This window comes from Pelmatolapia mariae, linkage group LG20 (assembly GCF_036321145.2).
Source record: "Pelmatolapia mariae isolate MD_Pm_ZW linkage group LG20, Pm_UMD_F_2, whole genome shotgun sequence".
In the NCBI taxonomy this organism is placed as follows: Eukaryota; Metazoa; Chordata; class Actinopteri; order Cichliformes; family Cichlidae; genus Pelmatolapia; species Pelmatolapia mariae.
Window position 1 is genome coordinate 19,692,021 of NC_086244.1, and position 16,572 is coordinate 19,708,592.

The 16,572-nt window shown below is 39.5% G+C and overlaps 1 protein-coding gene across 1 annotated transcript; it reads right to left on the minus strand.

The window, feature by feature from the left end:
* Window positions 1-244: 244 nt before the first annotated feature.
* Window positions 245-10,487, minus strand: LOC134619006 (rho-related GTP-binding protein Rho6-like). Its single transcript, XM_063464682.1, has 5 exons — window positions 10,235-10,487; window positions 9,719-9,806; window positions 3,535-3,644; window positions 3,307-3,441; window positions 245-3,179 (listed from the first exon to the last, which is right to left on the minus strand). The coding sequence occupies exons 1-5, from the start codon at window positions 10,352-10,354 to the stop codon at window positions 2,934-2,936; spliced, it is 699 nt and encodes a 232-aa protein (XP_063320752.1). The 5' UTR covers window positions 10,355-10,487; the 3' UTR covers window positions 245-2,933.
* Between the last annotated feature and the right edge of the window lie 6,085 nt (window positions 10,488-16,572).

Here is a 16,572-nt window from a genome sequence, read left to right on the forward strand (position 1 = left end):
TTGCTCCTGCTAAACAAAACCTTGAAAAGTGCAGTGTGATGTACTTTGACCAAAGTAGAGAGATATAGGGGGGAGTCAGTCAGGGTGGGTGTGGATTTCTTTATAATCACTGGTCAGTACATAGGTCTGTCCAAGAGGGATCCTTCAGAGTCAGAGTGCACCAACAGATTTGTGATATCAGGTTGCATAAAGAAAACTGACTTAATACATCCATCAAAGTTTCACCTTTAATAAGCTTAACACAGAAACACAGACTTAAAATAAACTTCAGACATATTTATTAAGTAAAAGACTTAGAAGTTAGTGTATGGCATTAACAAGTACAGAACTCAGTCAATAATTTAAGCAATAATTGGCAACTTCACATGAACATTTAGTTTTGCTTCACTGACATTCTTTGGGGAATTTCTAAAAGGATATATACAAAAAAAAAAAAAAAAAAAAACAGAGAGAGAGACTTAAATAATGGCTGTACATTAGACAAATGCAACTTAAGGGTGACATGATGTTCCAGGCAGGACTGAGGAGTGAAAAAATGACTGCAGTAGTGTTACAAAGACAAGTTTTAGACAACACGTGACGGCTCGGGACATCTCCAACAGTCCGCTGCTCCGATATGTGCAGCCATCACCTTTGCTGTTCCTTCTGTCTAAATGCTACAAATAAAAAGGTTAGGCGCCTTCTCTGAGAGATCCCTCCCTCCTCCTCTCCGAGAAACAGGAACTGCCCCTGCTCACACTGTTGCTAGGCAACACGTTAAATTCCAGTGATCCGCACATCGCCGGGCTTCTCGGCGCAGACCTACAAATCATCAAGTCCTCCATTAGCCGAGCTGTCAACAGCAGCTAATGCCAGAAGACTCCGGTGAATACAAGAACAACATCATCAGCTACAAAAACACCCATGACAGCCACAACAAAGTAGAAGCATCCACCGGGGGGAAAAAGGCCGGATTATATATATATATGTCTAATGCATAAAAAAAAGAAATGAGGAAGAAAAAAGTCAGGAGCAGCCTCTTCCTCTCTCAAGGAAATTTAGTCAAGAATTAAGCTTTAAGAGGAACTTCTCCACATTACAAATCAGAGTCTGTTAACAGCTTTTGGGACAAACTACTGCTTAACTTCCCCATCAAAATGGCATTTGACAACCTCCCTTGTCCCTTAATGATGACTTTTAGCACCTCAGTATATATCAATAAAGCCAGGGTTTGACAAACTTTAGAACAGTTTCTGGGTTTTTCCAAGCATAGCTGCATAGGCAGAGATCACCCTCACTAACTTCTGATGCACACCCGGTCATTTTATTCTATAAGCAGGCAGATTTAAAGAGTTAAAGAGCGGATACTGTGCCAGAAAGTTCATGAAGCTGGAAAATATTTTGTGGTTGAAATACCAGACAAGCAATCTTCAAGTGTTTCTTAATACATTGGTGTCAATCAATGCAAGGCTTGATTAGCTACTACTAGCATGGATGTAAAAAAAGAGAAGTCTCATTTGTTGTCATAAGACAGCCCAAAGAAAAGGTCTAGGCTTCTTCTTTTGTGAGTTATCCTAATGTTCCACACACTTATACAATTTTGGGCCCATTGAGAATGAACACTAGCCACCTTTCCAGCTTAGAAATTATAATGGAGGGTTCATTATTGAAATTGTAGGCCTGTGTCAAGATTTTTGAAAAGAAGGAGAAAAGTATGACCCAATTTTGGTCTTCCTTTTTTAACAGTCCATTGTCCATCGGGTAATTTTCTGTTGGTAAAATTGCTAATCAGTTGCATACCCCTTAAAATCAGCCCCTGGAGTTCATGAACCCTGATAAGCACGTTTATGGCTCCTAAGCCTCCCAGGACTACTTGTCCTTAAACGTCTAGCAGGAGAGGGATTTGAAAAGAAAGATTTCTTTTGGTACACCAAAATACATCTATCGAGTTTGTGTTGTGTAAAAGGACATCTTTGTGTAATCGATGAAGGCCCAGCAAGAACAACTTCATTTTTATGCTGGAACATGTATAAAAACCGATATCCATTAAGCAGGGTAAGATGATTCATCAGTGCCATAATAAAGGCCTATGGTTAGTAACACTGAACAAAAGACTGCAGTGGTGGGTGATGATGGGTAATGGCAAGAGAATCCACAAAGACATGCACGTGTTTGTTTATTTGTTTTTAAGCACAGCCCGTCCAACCCGTGACTGTTTTGCAGATCATGTGAGTGCTGAGTCACATTGTGCTCCTTCAGACGAGCTCTCGGTTTGTCCTCCCGCTGCCTTTGCAAATGAGCGCTCTGCTCGCCAAACCCCTCCTCTCTCTCCACCTTTTCTCCACTGTCAGCTTTCATTTCCAACCGATACACCGAGAGGGGTCAGCTGGGAGAGGAATTTCTCCAGGCCTGCCATTTTCAATCCCCCGCACCGTATTTCTGTTGATACCAATTCCTGTCAGATGTCAGATTTTACATTTAATCTCGTCACTCAGCCCATACGGTGACCTCAGACAGACATTCAAACAAAGATGGATGGGAAAGGGCACTGCCTTCAGAATTTTAAATGCAGTCAGATGTAATAGTTACAACCCCTTCCTTTGGTAAAGAGGCAGTAGTGACCTTATTCAAGACGATTCACAGCACCTTAAAGCGCCTGTTATGCTCTGCTAGCACATGGTTTAATTGAACATCAAACAAATTCTCTCTCTCTGCAGATATTGTTATGCTGGTGGCAAGTCATGATCAAAACTTCAGCACTGGAGTTGAATATAGAAAGTGATCTTTCTGGAAGCGGTTGACAGGAGTTTGCAGGAGGAAGCTGCAAAGGAGAGAGAGAGAGGCTTTGTAAAAATCCACATAATTGCTCTCTTTCCCTTGCACACCAGGCACCCCCGCTGAGCCAGCTACAGTCTCGTTCATTTGTCCTTTTGCCACATTTATCTCAGTAGTATTCACATGATGGAGCAGCTCTTGGACTTGTCCTTGCTGAAGGTGGAGGAGAGGAGCTCCGTCTTGCTGGGCAGGTGTAGGAGTCTCTTGGAGAGGCGCCGGACTGGGCTGGGCTTATTGGCGGGCTGGAGTTTGTTCATGCAGGCCAGAGCCGCGGTACGGAAAACACTGTGGATGCTCTTCTCTGATGTGAAAGCTGAGCACTCCAAGTAAGCCTCGGCTCCAAGCTGCTTGGCTAATGATGAACCCTATAAAGTTGAAGGAAGAGATGAGTTCGGGTCGGAGGAAATCAAAGACAAAGGAGGGGCTTGTAGACAGGATGGAGACAGAAGCTTAAGCAGTTACTGAGGAGCAAAAAGTAGATGAGGAACAGACCTGCTCGTGGGAGATTGGAGCCTGTTTCTGATTGGACAGCTCCATGCGGGTGCACACGTCTGTGCGCAGGTCCGTCTTGCAGCCTACTAGCAGGATCCGAGTGCTGGGGCAGAAGTCCTGGATTTCTGCTTTCCACTGCAAAGAAAGGAAACAGGTTTAACTGGGCAAGAATAGACATGAGGGATGGCAGACATCTGATCAATGAGGGCAAACTGCAGGGATACATACCTTCTTGAGTGCACCGTCTACTGTGTCCGGTCGGCTGATGTCAAAGCATAAGAGGACTGCGTCTGAGTCGCTGTAGCAGAGAGGCCTGACATTGTCGTAGTACGGAGAACCTAACGAGACAGAGAATTGACAAAATGAGACTTTAATTTTCTAAATATGGAATTTAGGAAGCTAGAGATTTAGGATTCCGAGCTTCTCCTTTCATTTAGTTTGGTTTTTGTGTCTCGTGATCCATTCTGCTGCGTCTTTAGACCAGCCACTCCTGCCTGCACTGCTTTTCCTGCCTGCTGCATCACCTGGGGCATGTTCAAGCTGACAAATGTGTGCACCCCACTGTCTTAAAAAGGCATCGCACACAATGGATCAGCTGCCACAGGTGCAAAGAATGGGTAGCATGCATAAGATGGTGTTCTAATACACCACAGTTTTCATTTTTAATAAATGTTTTGCTCGTTTTATGGGCTTTGCTCACCTTTACTAATTTACCACACAGTGTATACACCCATTCCTCTGCTAGTTATATGTCAGACTGGCAGTTTATGTCACATCTATGCAACATTGTGGTTCTGATTCTGATTTCTTTTTAGTCATTCAAAGCCTGAACCATGAAATAATTGCAAGAAAATGCCATTTAAAAAAATGAGTGTTTATTGAACCTTTTGACAATATTTTAGATTCATTAAATATTAATTTGGGCATATGAGTTTTAATTTGTATCATATTTGCTACATCTGGCAATTTTTATTTATTGTTCAATTTACTTGAGTTTTTTTTTTTGATGATGTAAAAGTCTCACATTAGTCGTTACGGGGTTAAATTTGCCTGTACTTTGACTTTATCACTGCCTGGACTGTGTGCTTTGTCTGCCTGCCTGGATTTTCCATCCTTGAACCTATTTTTGTAAGTAAAGCTTTTACTTTTTTATTTCTATAACCTGTCATGCTCTTCGGTCCTAAGAACTCAACCCTCCACAGTCGGACACTCGGCACAAAATAACATCTTTGAAAACTGAAAGCTTTTTTTCAATTTTGTTAGCCAGCAAAAACAAAAATATGACTGCTCTTTCTACGGTGTGCCAACTGACAGTATTATAATGTTCCATCACAGTCATCCTACTCACATTAACACAGTACAAACACAAACAGACACATACACCCCTGCCAAGCTCATGAGAGTTTCACAAAGCCTGGAGCCTTCCCACTGATGGGAAATTTTCCAGAAAAGTACACTAACTCAGTGAGTCAGACAGTGCAACTATCTTTCAATGATTCAATAGAAAAGTTTTCATACCAGAGTTTTGAATGATAAAATAGAAACCCTGGTTAAATGTTCAGGTAAACTCTTTACATATTTGTTCTCTAATAAAGAAATACACACTGGTGACTGTGGAGCTCATTTGAGTACAGTAAAGTCACTCTTATGTTCAAGAAACCAGTTTGAGATGATCTAAGCTTTGTGACATGAGTGCACTGTGGTCATAAAGGGATGGACATGGTCAGCAACAATACTTGGGTAAGCTGTGGCTGTTAAATAATGCTCACTTGGTACTAATGACCCCAAATTATGCAAAGAAAAATATTATCCACTAAACCGGCACAACAAACACTAAACAGCTGATGATAGGAAGGATGAATCCATGACGCCAAATTATGACCCTGGCATCTGCGTGCTGCAGCAGATGCTAAGTTTGAACTTCAGCAGTTTGTCTTGACCGTCTTGACGTCTTGCTGTCGTGTGACTGGCTGATTAGATATTTGCAACAAGCAGCTGAACATGTGTACCTAAAATAATGGCCTGTTAGTAAAATTAGTATATCTCTATATCAAAATCAGAATCGCAATATTTTATTATTCCCTAATGAAAAAAAAAACTAAACATAAATTCTCATGCAAGTGTTGGAAGGTTGTGCTTGGAAGGTATGTAACATTTTTGGAAAACACTTTTCTTTATCTTTGTAGTGAAGAATTCAAATAATCTCCATTGTGGATGAAAAGAGATGAAAGCAGCTAGCGTGGATCTGTCCAACAATAATAAAAAAAAAACAATCTAAAATGTCAGTGGGCTCTACTGTCAGACTGCTTTTCAGTCAAGCACAGTAACTGTTGTTATCGCCACTCACTGAACTGCAACTGATAATCAAAGCCGCAAAAATGTATATGATATGCTTCTTCTTCATTTTTCTGCAGTGTTTGTTGTTGAAACATTATTCAACAGCATCAAACACATTACTCTTGTCAGGTCTGCATTGGCAGACGAGTGGAGGTTGAAAGTAGAACCCAAGATGCAGGCAGTATCAGATGCAGGTGAACTTTATTAAACCGGTAAGCGAAACAAACAAAAAAAAAAAAAAAACGCAGCAGGCGAGAAACAGAAGCTAAGGAACCTATACTGGGAGAAACTAACAAAACACCAACCCGAAACGGGGATGCAGGGAGCTAACAGAATGAGGCAGGGAAAGAACACAGACAAACCAGCAACGCACCCAAGAAAACACAGGGCTTAAATACACACAGGGCAATCAGGGAATGTGAGACAGGAGGGAGACGCGGCTGGGATTAATTGGACATAAGGAGACAAGGGGAAGCGAAACTAGAAACACTGACAAGAGAAACGGACCTTCAAAATAAAACAGGAAACACACCGACAATACTCTAAACACGCAAACTTAACACAGATTGGGGAGGCAGAACATGAAACGTGGAAAAGGAGAACACAGAGGACACAAAACACTAGGGATAATCACAAACAACCCAAAATAAACAAAACCTCAGAATATTAATAAACTTAAGCATAAACACAGAGTCCACAGACTACAGACCATAACAACTCTCAAACAGTGGTATTTGTATAGACAAATAAGATATAATATACAGATCTATGTTATGCTTTTAGGTGGATTGTTGCTGTGTTTTTTTAGCAAACTAGGCTAAGAAGATACATCTAGTGTTTTTGCTAACCCAACCTAAACTACTGCTAGCTGAAGCCTTATATTCAACCTGCTACGTAAGGAACTATTATCCATCTTAACTTAACACTTTTAGTTGTCCAAATGCTTCTTTTAAAGTTATTTTTAAACAATTACTCCAAAACCTTATGCTGTATTTCACGATCCACAGTTTCAAATACTCAGCTCAATGGAAACCAGCAAAAACAATAAGAATTTACATACACCTGCTGGAAAATGACATCAAATTTTATAGCACTGCTGTATAGTACCCAAAATTTATTTATGATTATTTGCTTCACTATAGTCTTTTGTGGAGCAATCACTGTACTGAGAGGCTGTGTTGTCCACTTAAATCTCACTTAAAGGAGAGTAGTACCTTTAATACCTTTAGTATTAAAGGTTGATCTTCTGATTTCTTAGCCCTTGCAGATACCTTGACATCATTGCACATTTTTAAAATGTATTTGAAGGCTTTTTCCTCTATCAAACTTAAAGCCCTAGAATATAAAAACCTCCTCCTGAGCATTGTTACATAAGTATAACACCTTGTTTGTCCTAGTGAATTATGACATTAAGGAAACATATTTAGCTTACAATTCCAAAAAAAGCAACTTTTTTTTATATCATTCTCAGGAAGTGCTAAAAACAGACTGACGGGACATCCGCTTTCTATTGTCTTCCCTCTGCTACCTAATCACTCCGCACACACTAACACTAAAATGTAATTTCCTTCTCCTGTCCTCCGAGGTTAACTTCAAGCCTTCTGTGCTGATATAAGAGGTCATAATTATAGCAAAGATAGATTTTTCTATTAGTCCCCCAGCTGGACAAACAAACAATCATGTTATCTTGATGAGCTTTACAGTCCGCTGAGACATTAACTGAACGTTTTACAACAATATTACTGCCACGAAGCAAACCTGTTCAAACTAACTCTTGGTTGGTTCAGCCCGTCTAAATTTTTGGACTTAAAGCTGCAAAGTAGGTCAACTTACACAACCTCTATCTTTCAGAGGGAATCAAAGCGGCCGTCACATAACTATCCAGGGTGATGTAAGGCTTGAGAAAGAGGAGGCAGACACATCTAAAGAGGACACAACTTCTAGCACCTACCACCTCCCACACATTAGCAGCCCCCTGCCTGGACACACAAACAAGACAAGCCAAACACACACACACGCACACAAAACCCTTTTAGCTGAGCAAACAGGAGCTGATCTGTTGCAACTGTCTGCTCTACTCTCACACAAAAAAGCAAATGGTGGGAGCTGCACTCATCTTTGTACACCAAGAGGACTATAAGACTGTCTTAATATAAATGAGAAATAAAACAGCCTTTCATATGCAAAGAAACTTAAGATGCACATAGAAATAGGGTAAAAATCTTTTTTTCTCCTTAGGTAGTGTCAGTAAATCTGAAATGATAATAATTAGTTTATAAGACATATCAAATTCTGTGGACACCGAATACCTTAAGACATCTCGAGGAACCAATTTGTGCTTCAGGAAGTTATAACGCTCAGTCTTCATTTCTCTACCAAACAGTTAGCTTGGTTAAATGTGAAAATATTGAAATCCATAATCAAAAATCGTCTTCTACATGTTTGAATAAAGACAACAGGAAAGCAGAATTAATAAGCAAAACAAAGAGAGATGGGAAGCTCGTGTTTATGTTTGTGCTCTAAATGTAAATCGGCCTTATGCAACGTTTCCTCTGGAAAGGGTGACTGTCCAGAAAGTTTTCACTTCGTGGGAGACAAACACACAAACCTACATTAGTTCAGTGCTGCTTTCAGTTACATAAGACCTCTTTTTTCAAAGCAGCACACACCATAAGGCAGTGAGGAGGTCATGCTTCTCTTTTCTCTCAGTATCCCTCACTGGTGCCTTCTGTTCACAGCGACTGTACGCCGCACACACACGGTTACACGCATAGTAAAGACGGGGCGCGCACAAACACGCGCTCATCCACACTCGTGTGGACTTCCACCCCCTGCGTGGACGAGGCATCCCCCTCGCCCCCCTGTTAAACAACCCCACTGAAGGCCAACTGGCACCGCTCAACTTCCTCTGAACACAAAACCTCAGCCAGTGCTGTTATGAAATAAATCTGTAGTGCACCGGATGCCTTTGCTTATTGATCCTATTTACATAATTTCTATGTACATTCAAAGGTCAGCTGGCTACTGAAGTTACCACATTAACCCAGAGGCACAAAGCACACGAAACATTTGGAACTAAAAAATAAAAACAAAAGAAGAAACAACAATTGTTTTCATGATACGTTATCTGCTGATTTCTTTTCTTTTCACAGAGGTTATGGCGACATCTGCTAAGACCTTGATTTGTTCAACCTACCTACAAGCCCGAAATCTTAACTAAAAAAAAAAAAAATCACATTAAAAAAACTAGAAGCAGCAAATTCTAGTGTGTGCTTTATCTTTAGGACCTAAATAATCCAATCTACTTTTGCTTTACTCTTTTGTGACATTGATAGCTTGACTTTGTCCACGTTGTGGCCAGAGGCCAGCAAATTCAGGCTTGATTGATCAGCTGAGTGTGCTGGAATTGAATCAGCTGCTAAATTGATTAGTTACTTAAGGCAGTTTTCAAACACAAATGGTAAACACCATGTTTTTAATTAGTCTAATATCTTTGTAAACTGCATATATGAAGGTTTTGGTCTCAGTTTTTATGACAGATTATTATTATCTTTTTTTGTGATTTAATATTGAAATCACAAAAAAAGGATGTAAGGATCAAAAGCAACAACCAGCAGATTTATTTTATGTGTCTACCAGCCATCAAGATTATTGATTCGTAATAACAGTTTCATAGTTTTTCAAACTGGGGTCTCTTTTTAATCTAGATTTGGCTCATTAGGATTTCACATGTAAAACTGGATGTTTGGCTCCAGATGTTCTTAAAGTAATCCAGGCAGGCTTGCGGCTCAGACCTGCCGATCACTGATCTCTTAGCAGATCTCACACCACTGAAAAGCTGCTTAACTGCATCAAAACAGGATTGACAGAATGTGAAGACTGAGTAAACAGCATCAAAACTGTAAGCCAAACAATGCACGGGATGTGGTTTGATTCACCAACTCCAGGCTGGCTGAGTTTCCCAATAATGACCCTTTATCCCAGCAGTGAATCAAATTACCTTACTTTACTGCCCAACCTAAGCAGCAAAAGTTAAAATAACACTGAATTGGAGGTAGACAGAAGAGGAGCTCACCTGATGTGTCCCAAAGGCTGAGCTCCACACGCTGGTCTTCAAGCTCCAGACAGGCTGTGTAGTTCTCAAACACAGTAGGGACATAAGTCTGGAAACAATGAAAGAAAGAGATTTAAAAAAGACAAACACACACAGAAACAAGTAGATTTAATTAATCAGTCAGTAAGAAAAGAAATTACAACATATTCTCACATATTATTCTAGATTAAATTTTGCTTCTTTTTCTTTTTTTTTACATTTAAACAAAATCAACACATCAGTTCATGACTTGATGCTTAAATGTCAGCAGCATTATATATATGTATATGTGTGTGTGAGCTAAAAATAGCTAAAAAAAAATCATTTATTATAGCTTACACACTATTTATAATTATACCAATTATACCAAAAAAAATGCAGAACAGAATCTACAACATCGTATAAATGAATGATAATGAGACATTTTTTAGGGATTTTTCCTCAGTATTGATCCTAAAACGACTGCAGACACATGAGACGTGTGCAGAAATCTCATACCTCTGGATAGCAGTCCTTCACCAAGACTTGTAACATCGCTGTTTTACCGCATTGGACGTCCCCGACCAGCACCAGCTTACACCTCCCTACAAACGGCTGTGTGAGTCTTCGCTCCTTCATGCTGGAATAAAACAGGGAGACCTTCAAAGGAAGCCCGAGTGCAAATGCGGGAAAGTTTGGTAAATCCTCTCGGACGCCGGGTACCGTACGCGCTGTCCTCGTGCAGTGAGTGAGTGAGGCTGAGCAGCAGTCAGTGAAGGAGTCACTGCGGAACTTTATATTGTCGCGCCAACCAATGGGCGCTGCGCAGTGCGCGAGTCGCAGGAGGAGGGCCGTGCACGAGAGCTCATCTTCTAATAGGGTTGGAGGAGCAGCTTGTTCACCTCGAGTATCCTTTTATTTAATAGTACAAACGAATGTTCTTCTGCTTTTATTTTCGACACTTTGTTTACTGTTTATGTGGGACATTAGAGGACACATTAGACCAGGGATGTTAAACATAAGGCGTGAGGGCCAGAACGGGCCACCACTCAGGGTCTAATCCAAACCACTGGATGGCTTGGAAAATGTGAAAATTATAAAAAAGGAGAGTATAATTTTTAGTTTTTTGCGTTTTGTGTTTAAAAAATTATATACAAAAAAGTGTGAAATGCTGCCCTGCCTGGCTAGACCAAAAAAATAAAAATAATAATAATAATAGATAAGCCGAACTTGACTTAAAAAAAATTAACAAACCATACAGGTAGCAAGATTGACATAAATTATTTTATGGACAAATATCTACGTGTAATTCGTGTAAAAGTATCTACAATGAGCATAAATGGGAACCCAAATCCCAAAGCAGGCGTTAGAGCAGCCAAAGCATTAAATGAAGGCACTAAAAAATGGCGTAAAGCAGCATAAATAGTAAAAAAAAAATTGTAAAAAAGAATAAATAAAATGCATTTTAAAAAGCAAAACAGTTAAATATATATATTAAGGGGTGAAAAAGAATAAAAAGTAGTGTTTCGTTCCAAGTGGGACACCTGGTCACACTTATAAATATCATCAGATTCTTGGTAAATATATATATAGCTCTTTTCTACTCTGTGCACTCAACGCGCCTATCACAGCTTGCCTCATTCACCCATTAACACTAGCACGTTTTTCTATGCTCTTTCTATCTAACATTCACACACATTCATATGTCAATAGATGCATCGGAGAGCAACTTGGGTTTATTTAGCATGCAGACTGGAGCAGACCACCTGAGCTACAGCCACCCCAAAAAGCTTCTTCACAGCTCCGTTTGCCTGTTTGATTCTGAAACATTGATGGCTTTCCCAACTGCCTCTTTAGATTCAGTGATACTTATCAAGCTTATGTGCTCATGGCTTTAAAAAAAAAAGTATTTAAAAAATGCTTTCCAAAGCCTCAAAATACTCCAAACTGTGTTTTAGTCATTTTTATGCCTCTTGAATTTTTGAATCCAAGTCAAATAAAGCTTCCAACAGTGGCTTGTGGAACTTTAAGCCAGGATAACAAATACAGTGTATAACTCATGACATGCAGTTAAACCTCAGAATTGAAAATATCTGCATTGGAGTTCTACACTTTCTACTATTTCTTGTTAAAGATTGTTGGAGACTTTTCACAGAAGTATTACAAAGAGTTAAAGAAGGACATTAATTTCATTCTGATGGGAGCAGAAAGAAACAGAAAGCCTGTCTGTGTCCAAATTGCCTCTGAAGTTCACTAATTATTTCAGATATTATTTATTTAACCTGCTAAAACAAAGAGTAAAAATTTCTATTTTAAAGCAGGTTTATGTGCAAAGTTACTTCTTGGCACGCAGGTGCATTTAGGTTATAGGGGCATCCAGCAGTTTATCCAGATGTTTTTGTGCCCAGCCAATCCAGTATTTCTAGAAATAAACAGATTAAAGACAGTATTATATGGTGAGCTCTGCTAAGCAGATTTTTATTACCTTTGGGCAAACCCAGGCAAGCTATTTCCCCCCTTTTCCTGGTTATTGTCAAAAGTAAACAGCTCCATGACTCATGGTTAACAGACAGAAATGAGAGTGGTATCTATTTTTTCACCAAATTCTCAAATTAACAGGGCAAATAAGCATCAGCAGTGCTAAATTACGGTATCTCTTTAAGTAAATACAAAACCCTTCCAGTGACAGTAAATCCACAAGTTTAAGGGGATTTTCATTGTCTTTTGTTTTCTTCCTGGAAAACTTCAGGCATCTCTGGCTATGAGTCTAATTTTGTTCACAGCTAATAAAAACAGATACTCGTAGGGAAATATTTGCCAACTCTGGAAAATGTGATTCATGTAAATCAACTGTAGTGCAAATTCCTCTTCTGTCAGGCGGTTTTTGTAGGTGCATCCAGGAGTCATCAAAAGCACCTCATCTGTTATATGAGTGGTGTCAGTGATGGTTTTGTGTGCAGTGTAACAACAAAGTCAGCAATGAGTGCAAGAAAAGACCAGAGAAAACAAAGCATACACATACACAAGTTTTATTCTCCCCCTTAAACTTTGCCATACCTAAGGTCAAAGGTCATTTTGTCATGAAAAGGCTCAACTGAAATGGTTCAAAGTGTAGGATCACATACAAATAAAGCTACTCTGAATCTGGTGATGTATATGTAGCCTGAAAGACTCTGTTAATTGAATTCTTGTGTCATGGTCATGTAAGGATGCAGTTATTTTCACACAAAACATATGAGTGACTGCATGTGTGCACGTGTTTGTGTAACATACAGTGTGCAGCGTACAGGGCAAAGTGCTGCCTGCTAAATCAAACAAATGACAGTTGGTTTCATCAGTCCGGACAATAACAGATAATTCAAGAGTGTCAGCTGTGTGGCAGAGAGGAAATGGAGCATGGTGCGGTGTGCACAACATAAATGCAGAGGGCTTTTTACGAGAATAATGTAAAGTGAGAAACTTTGAATGGACCAGAAGCTGCAACCTGACAGCGAAACCACATAAATGTGTCCTATTGTCTTGCTTCATTGAAATGTCTGTTTATACACTCTGTTACCTCACTTCCTCATGCTCCATTTCTCCCTGTTAGTGTCCTAACTGTATCTTTGTGTGAAACACCCTGCATACTACAAACACTTTGGTGGACTGTTTGTTTTAAACGAGTTTGCAGGAATTTTTTGAATGACTCAATCGCGAGGTCAGCCTCCTCAGATTAACATTTCCCCATTTGTGAAATCTGTGAAAAGCCAACAGTGACTGTTTGAAGTTTCTGTGAAACTCAACATTTTATGACTATGTTGTTTCTACACTACTATTCTCTCCAGAATTAGATCATTTTATTTAGACTCAAGTAAAACCTCATTAAAGAGTAGCAAAATAGAGGTGGTACATGTTGTTTATGTACATAAACAGAAGATAAAGATGGAACCAAGTGTATGTTTATGTACAGCAAATTGTATTTACAACCGTCTATTACCTAAAGAATAAATGTACTACTACACACTGTTCACCTATATTAAGTTTATAAAGAAAAATTGGTATCCAAGGTTTTGTACAATCAAATATAAACCCATGTAGTAAAAATAAACTTAAGTTTCATTTTAAACTTGTTTTGGGGTGATTGTTTCTTTGTTGTAACAATCTTGAGTTGAGCAAGTGTGTTGTGCCCATGGAAAACTTGCCAAATCTTCTCTGTAATTGCAAGACATCTAATTTTGCTTTAACTTGGTTAGCCTGGTTCTGCCAAAGGTTTTTCCTTCTCATTGTCAACAAGTGCTTGCTCACAGGGAGACGTCTGATTGTTGGAGTTTCTCTGTATTATTAGGGTCTTTACCTTACAATAAAAAGCATCTTGAGGTAACTGCTGTTGGGATTTAACACTAGATGTATTGAATTGAATTGAATTTTGGTGTCATTTATTGGATTGGTTGATTAATGTCTGAAGAAACAAGACTTTGGCAATTTAACAATTGATTCATTTAACAAACAGAGGCCAGCATCTTATTCTCTGACCAACACAATCACATTGGCTGACTTGCAACAAATGCTGGTTGAAGAATGAGATGTCATCCCACAGCAGTGTGTAGCCAAGCTGTTGACCAGCATGTGGAAGGAGATGCGCCAGGCTATTGTAGGTGTGAATGGTTCTTTCACATCCTACTGAGTCCTCTGTTTGCTAAATTAATAAATTATTACATTTCCAATATGAGTCTATGTCCAATCATCCAGGTAAGGAAATCCCCCCCCCCCCCCCCCCCCCCCCCCCAAAAAAAAAAAAGATTCTGGATGAAGTGTTTTCAGTGGGAGAAATGTTCTGTCTGTTCTTCTGTCTTAGCTGACTGCAGGTTTCCCGAACTTTATAAATAGTACATTTGCATAATGACTGTCCCATCTCAAGCCCCCTGCCTTAATCGAGTCAGTAGAAGTCATTCTCATATTAACACACGGTATATGTAAACATACGTAAACATATGTATGCAGACACAAGTAGACCAGGATTAAAAGCAAGCAGTGGGATCCAAAAATGAAAACAATTAGCTCTCATAACTCCTGTGGTAAGGTTACTGTATCTTTGGACATGCATTTTTGTGTCATTGCAGACTGGTTTTAGGGTTTCTATTAGCCTGTTTCACCAGGTTTTCCTGATGAAAGGTGACAGTGGCACACTTTGGCCATCTAAAGACACAGTGACTTTTAAATCATCGCAAAACTACGACTCCTCATGTACAGCAAACACAATGGCCTATGGTGCTGGCCAGTGGGCTCCGTGGACACCTGACAGCAGTCTGACCTACATTCAACAGCTGAAAGTTGTATCTTCACTCTGTGTTTTACCTTATCTAACTTGCCCCACTGACATTTAGCATTGAGCGTGCGGCTGTGACTGGTTGCTATGTGTTACAGTATGTGTCTACATGCATGATGAGCCACTGGAGAGCTTAAATAGAACAACTCACAGAAATGCTCGATATTACAAACTCCTGAATGTAAATGTGCATTAATTTGCTACTCTAATATACAGTAGAATTGTGGATGAAAGCAACAGAAGTCATTGATCCCAAATCTGATTCAAATGATTTCTAGAAATTGATTCAGAAGGGGGAAAAATGCATCGCATCCAATATGCCTTGCAGTGAAAAAAATTTGCATAATTCAAGTAAGATGAGGTTGAGAGCTCTTGCACTATGCAAATCAGGGTATGAGTGGTGTATTAGCATAAAGTGCAATCATAAAAGGAAATGCATTGTTATTACTTGTCTATCAGTTGCTCTTGAGTGTGGCACAGTTCACTGAAGCTGGTTCATTACCATCAATCTAGAGTGCAGTTATTACACATGTTACTGTAGTTGGCTTGCTCAGCATTTACATGTGTGTGTGAATAGGGAAGAGGGAGATTAAATTTAGTGCATATGAAGAATGTTTTCCCTTTAAATATTTCCTGTATATTAGAAGCTACAAGTTACTGTTATGTCTTCAATGGGGAAAGATGATTTTGAAGGTTTGTTGTTTGTTCTGAAATAAAAACAGAGTGTCAGGGGTGTACAGAGATTCAAGTCTGGAGATGAGACGGAATGAACAATATTACAGAGCCAGACATATTTAAAGTACAACACTGCAAACAGAGAGTGTTGTTTCACATTAGAAGTACAAAAGCTGACAAGGGCTCTTGTGGCTGCACACCTCTCAACCTTCACTGTGAGCAGCACCACTTCAGTCAGGAGGTGTTTGATGCACCACAGTGAAAGCTGAAACACTAATAGTGCAGCAACCCAGACTGATGGGCAGGACAGAAAGAGGCTCCATGCCTGACACTTTTTGTCTTGAAAGCGCATGTGGCCTTTTCAAATGTCAAAGCAAAGGGTGGATGTGACTGAAGAGTAAAAATGGCATGAATCAATCAATCAACCCAAAAAAGAGCTGAAATAAGCTGCTGTTTGTCCTTGTTTAGCTCATTTGGATCCCGTATTTGGCACCATTTCGTCCGTGCTTCACTGAAAACTGTGGAAGTGTCCTCTATTCTTTCCTGAGTGTTTACTGCTCATACTAAAGATGCAAGAAACAGAATAACTGAGTGTTTTAGTACAACTGATCTGCCAGGATGATGAAAACTACTAAAAGAAAACAAATTTCCTGAAATGTGGATTAATGTGGGAAAGTACAAATTATTGTCATGAGACTTTACTGCCCTCTAGGGATGTACAGCACAAAGTGCAGCTTAGGAAAAATTGAATTGATAGTATTGTATTTCTTCTCTTTTCCACTCCAGTTCACTCTTTCAATCAACATTTTTTATTCAATGCGTGAGGATGAAGTAAATTTAAAGAAGGCTTGAAGATAAAGAAACCTTTGATGAGGCA

Coding starts and splice junctions, on each gene's coding strand:
- LOC134619006 (XM_063464682.1), bottom strand. CDS start 10,354: ATGAAGGAGCGAAGACTCACACAGCCGTTTGTAGGGAGGTGTAAGCTG. Junction 3,645..9,718: donor CAGCCTTTGGGACACATCAG/GTGAGCTCCTCT, acceptor CTGTCTCGTTAG/GTTCTCCGTACTACGACAAT. Junction 3,180..3,306: donor CTCCAATCTCCCACGAGCAG/GTCTGTTCCTCA, acceptor TCAACTTTATAG/GGTTCATCATTAGCCAAGCA.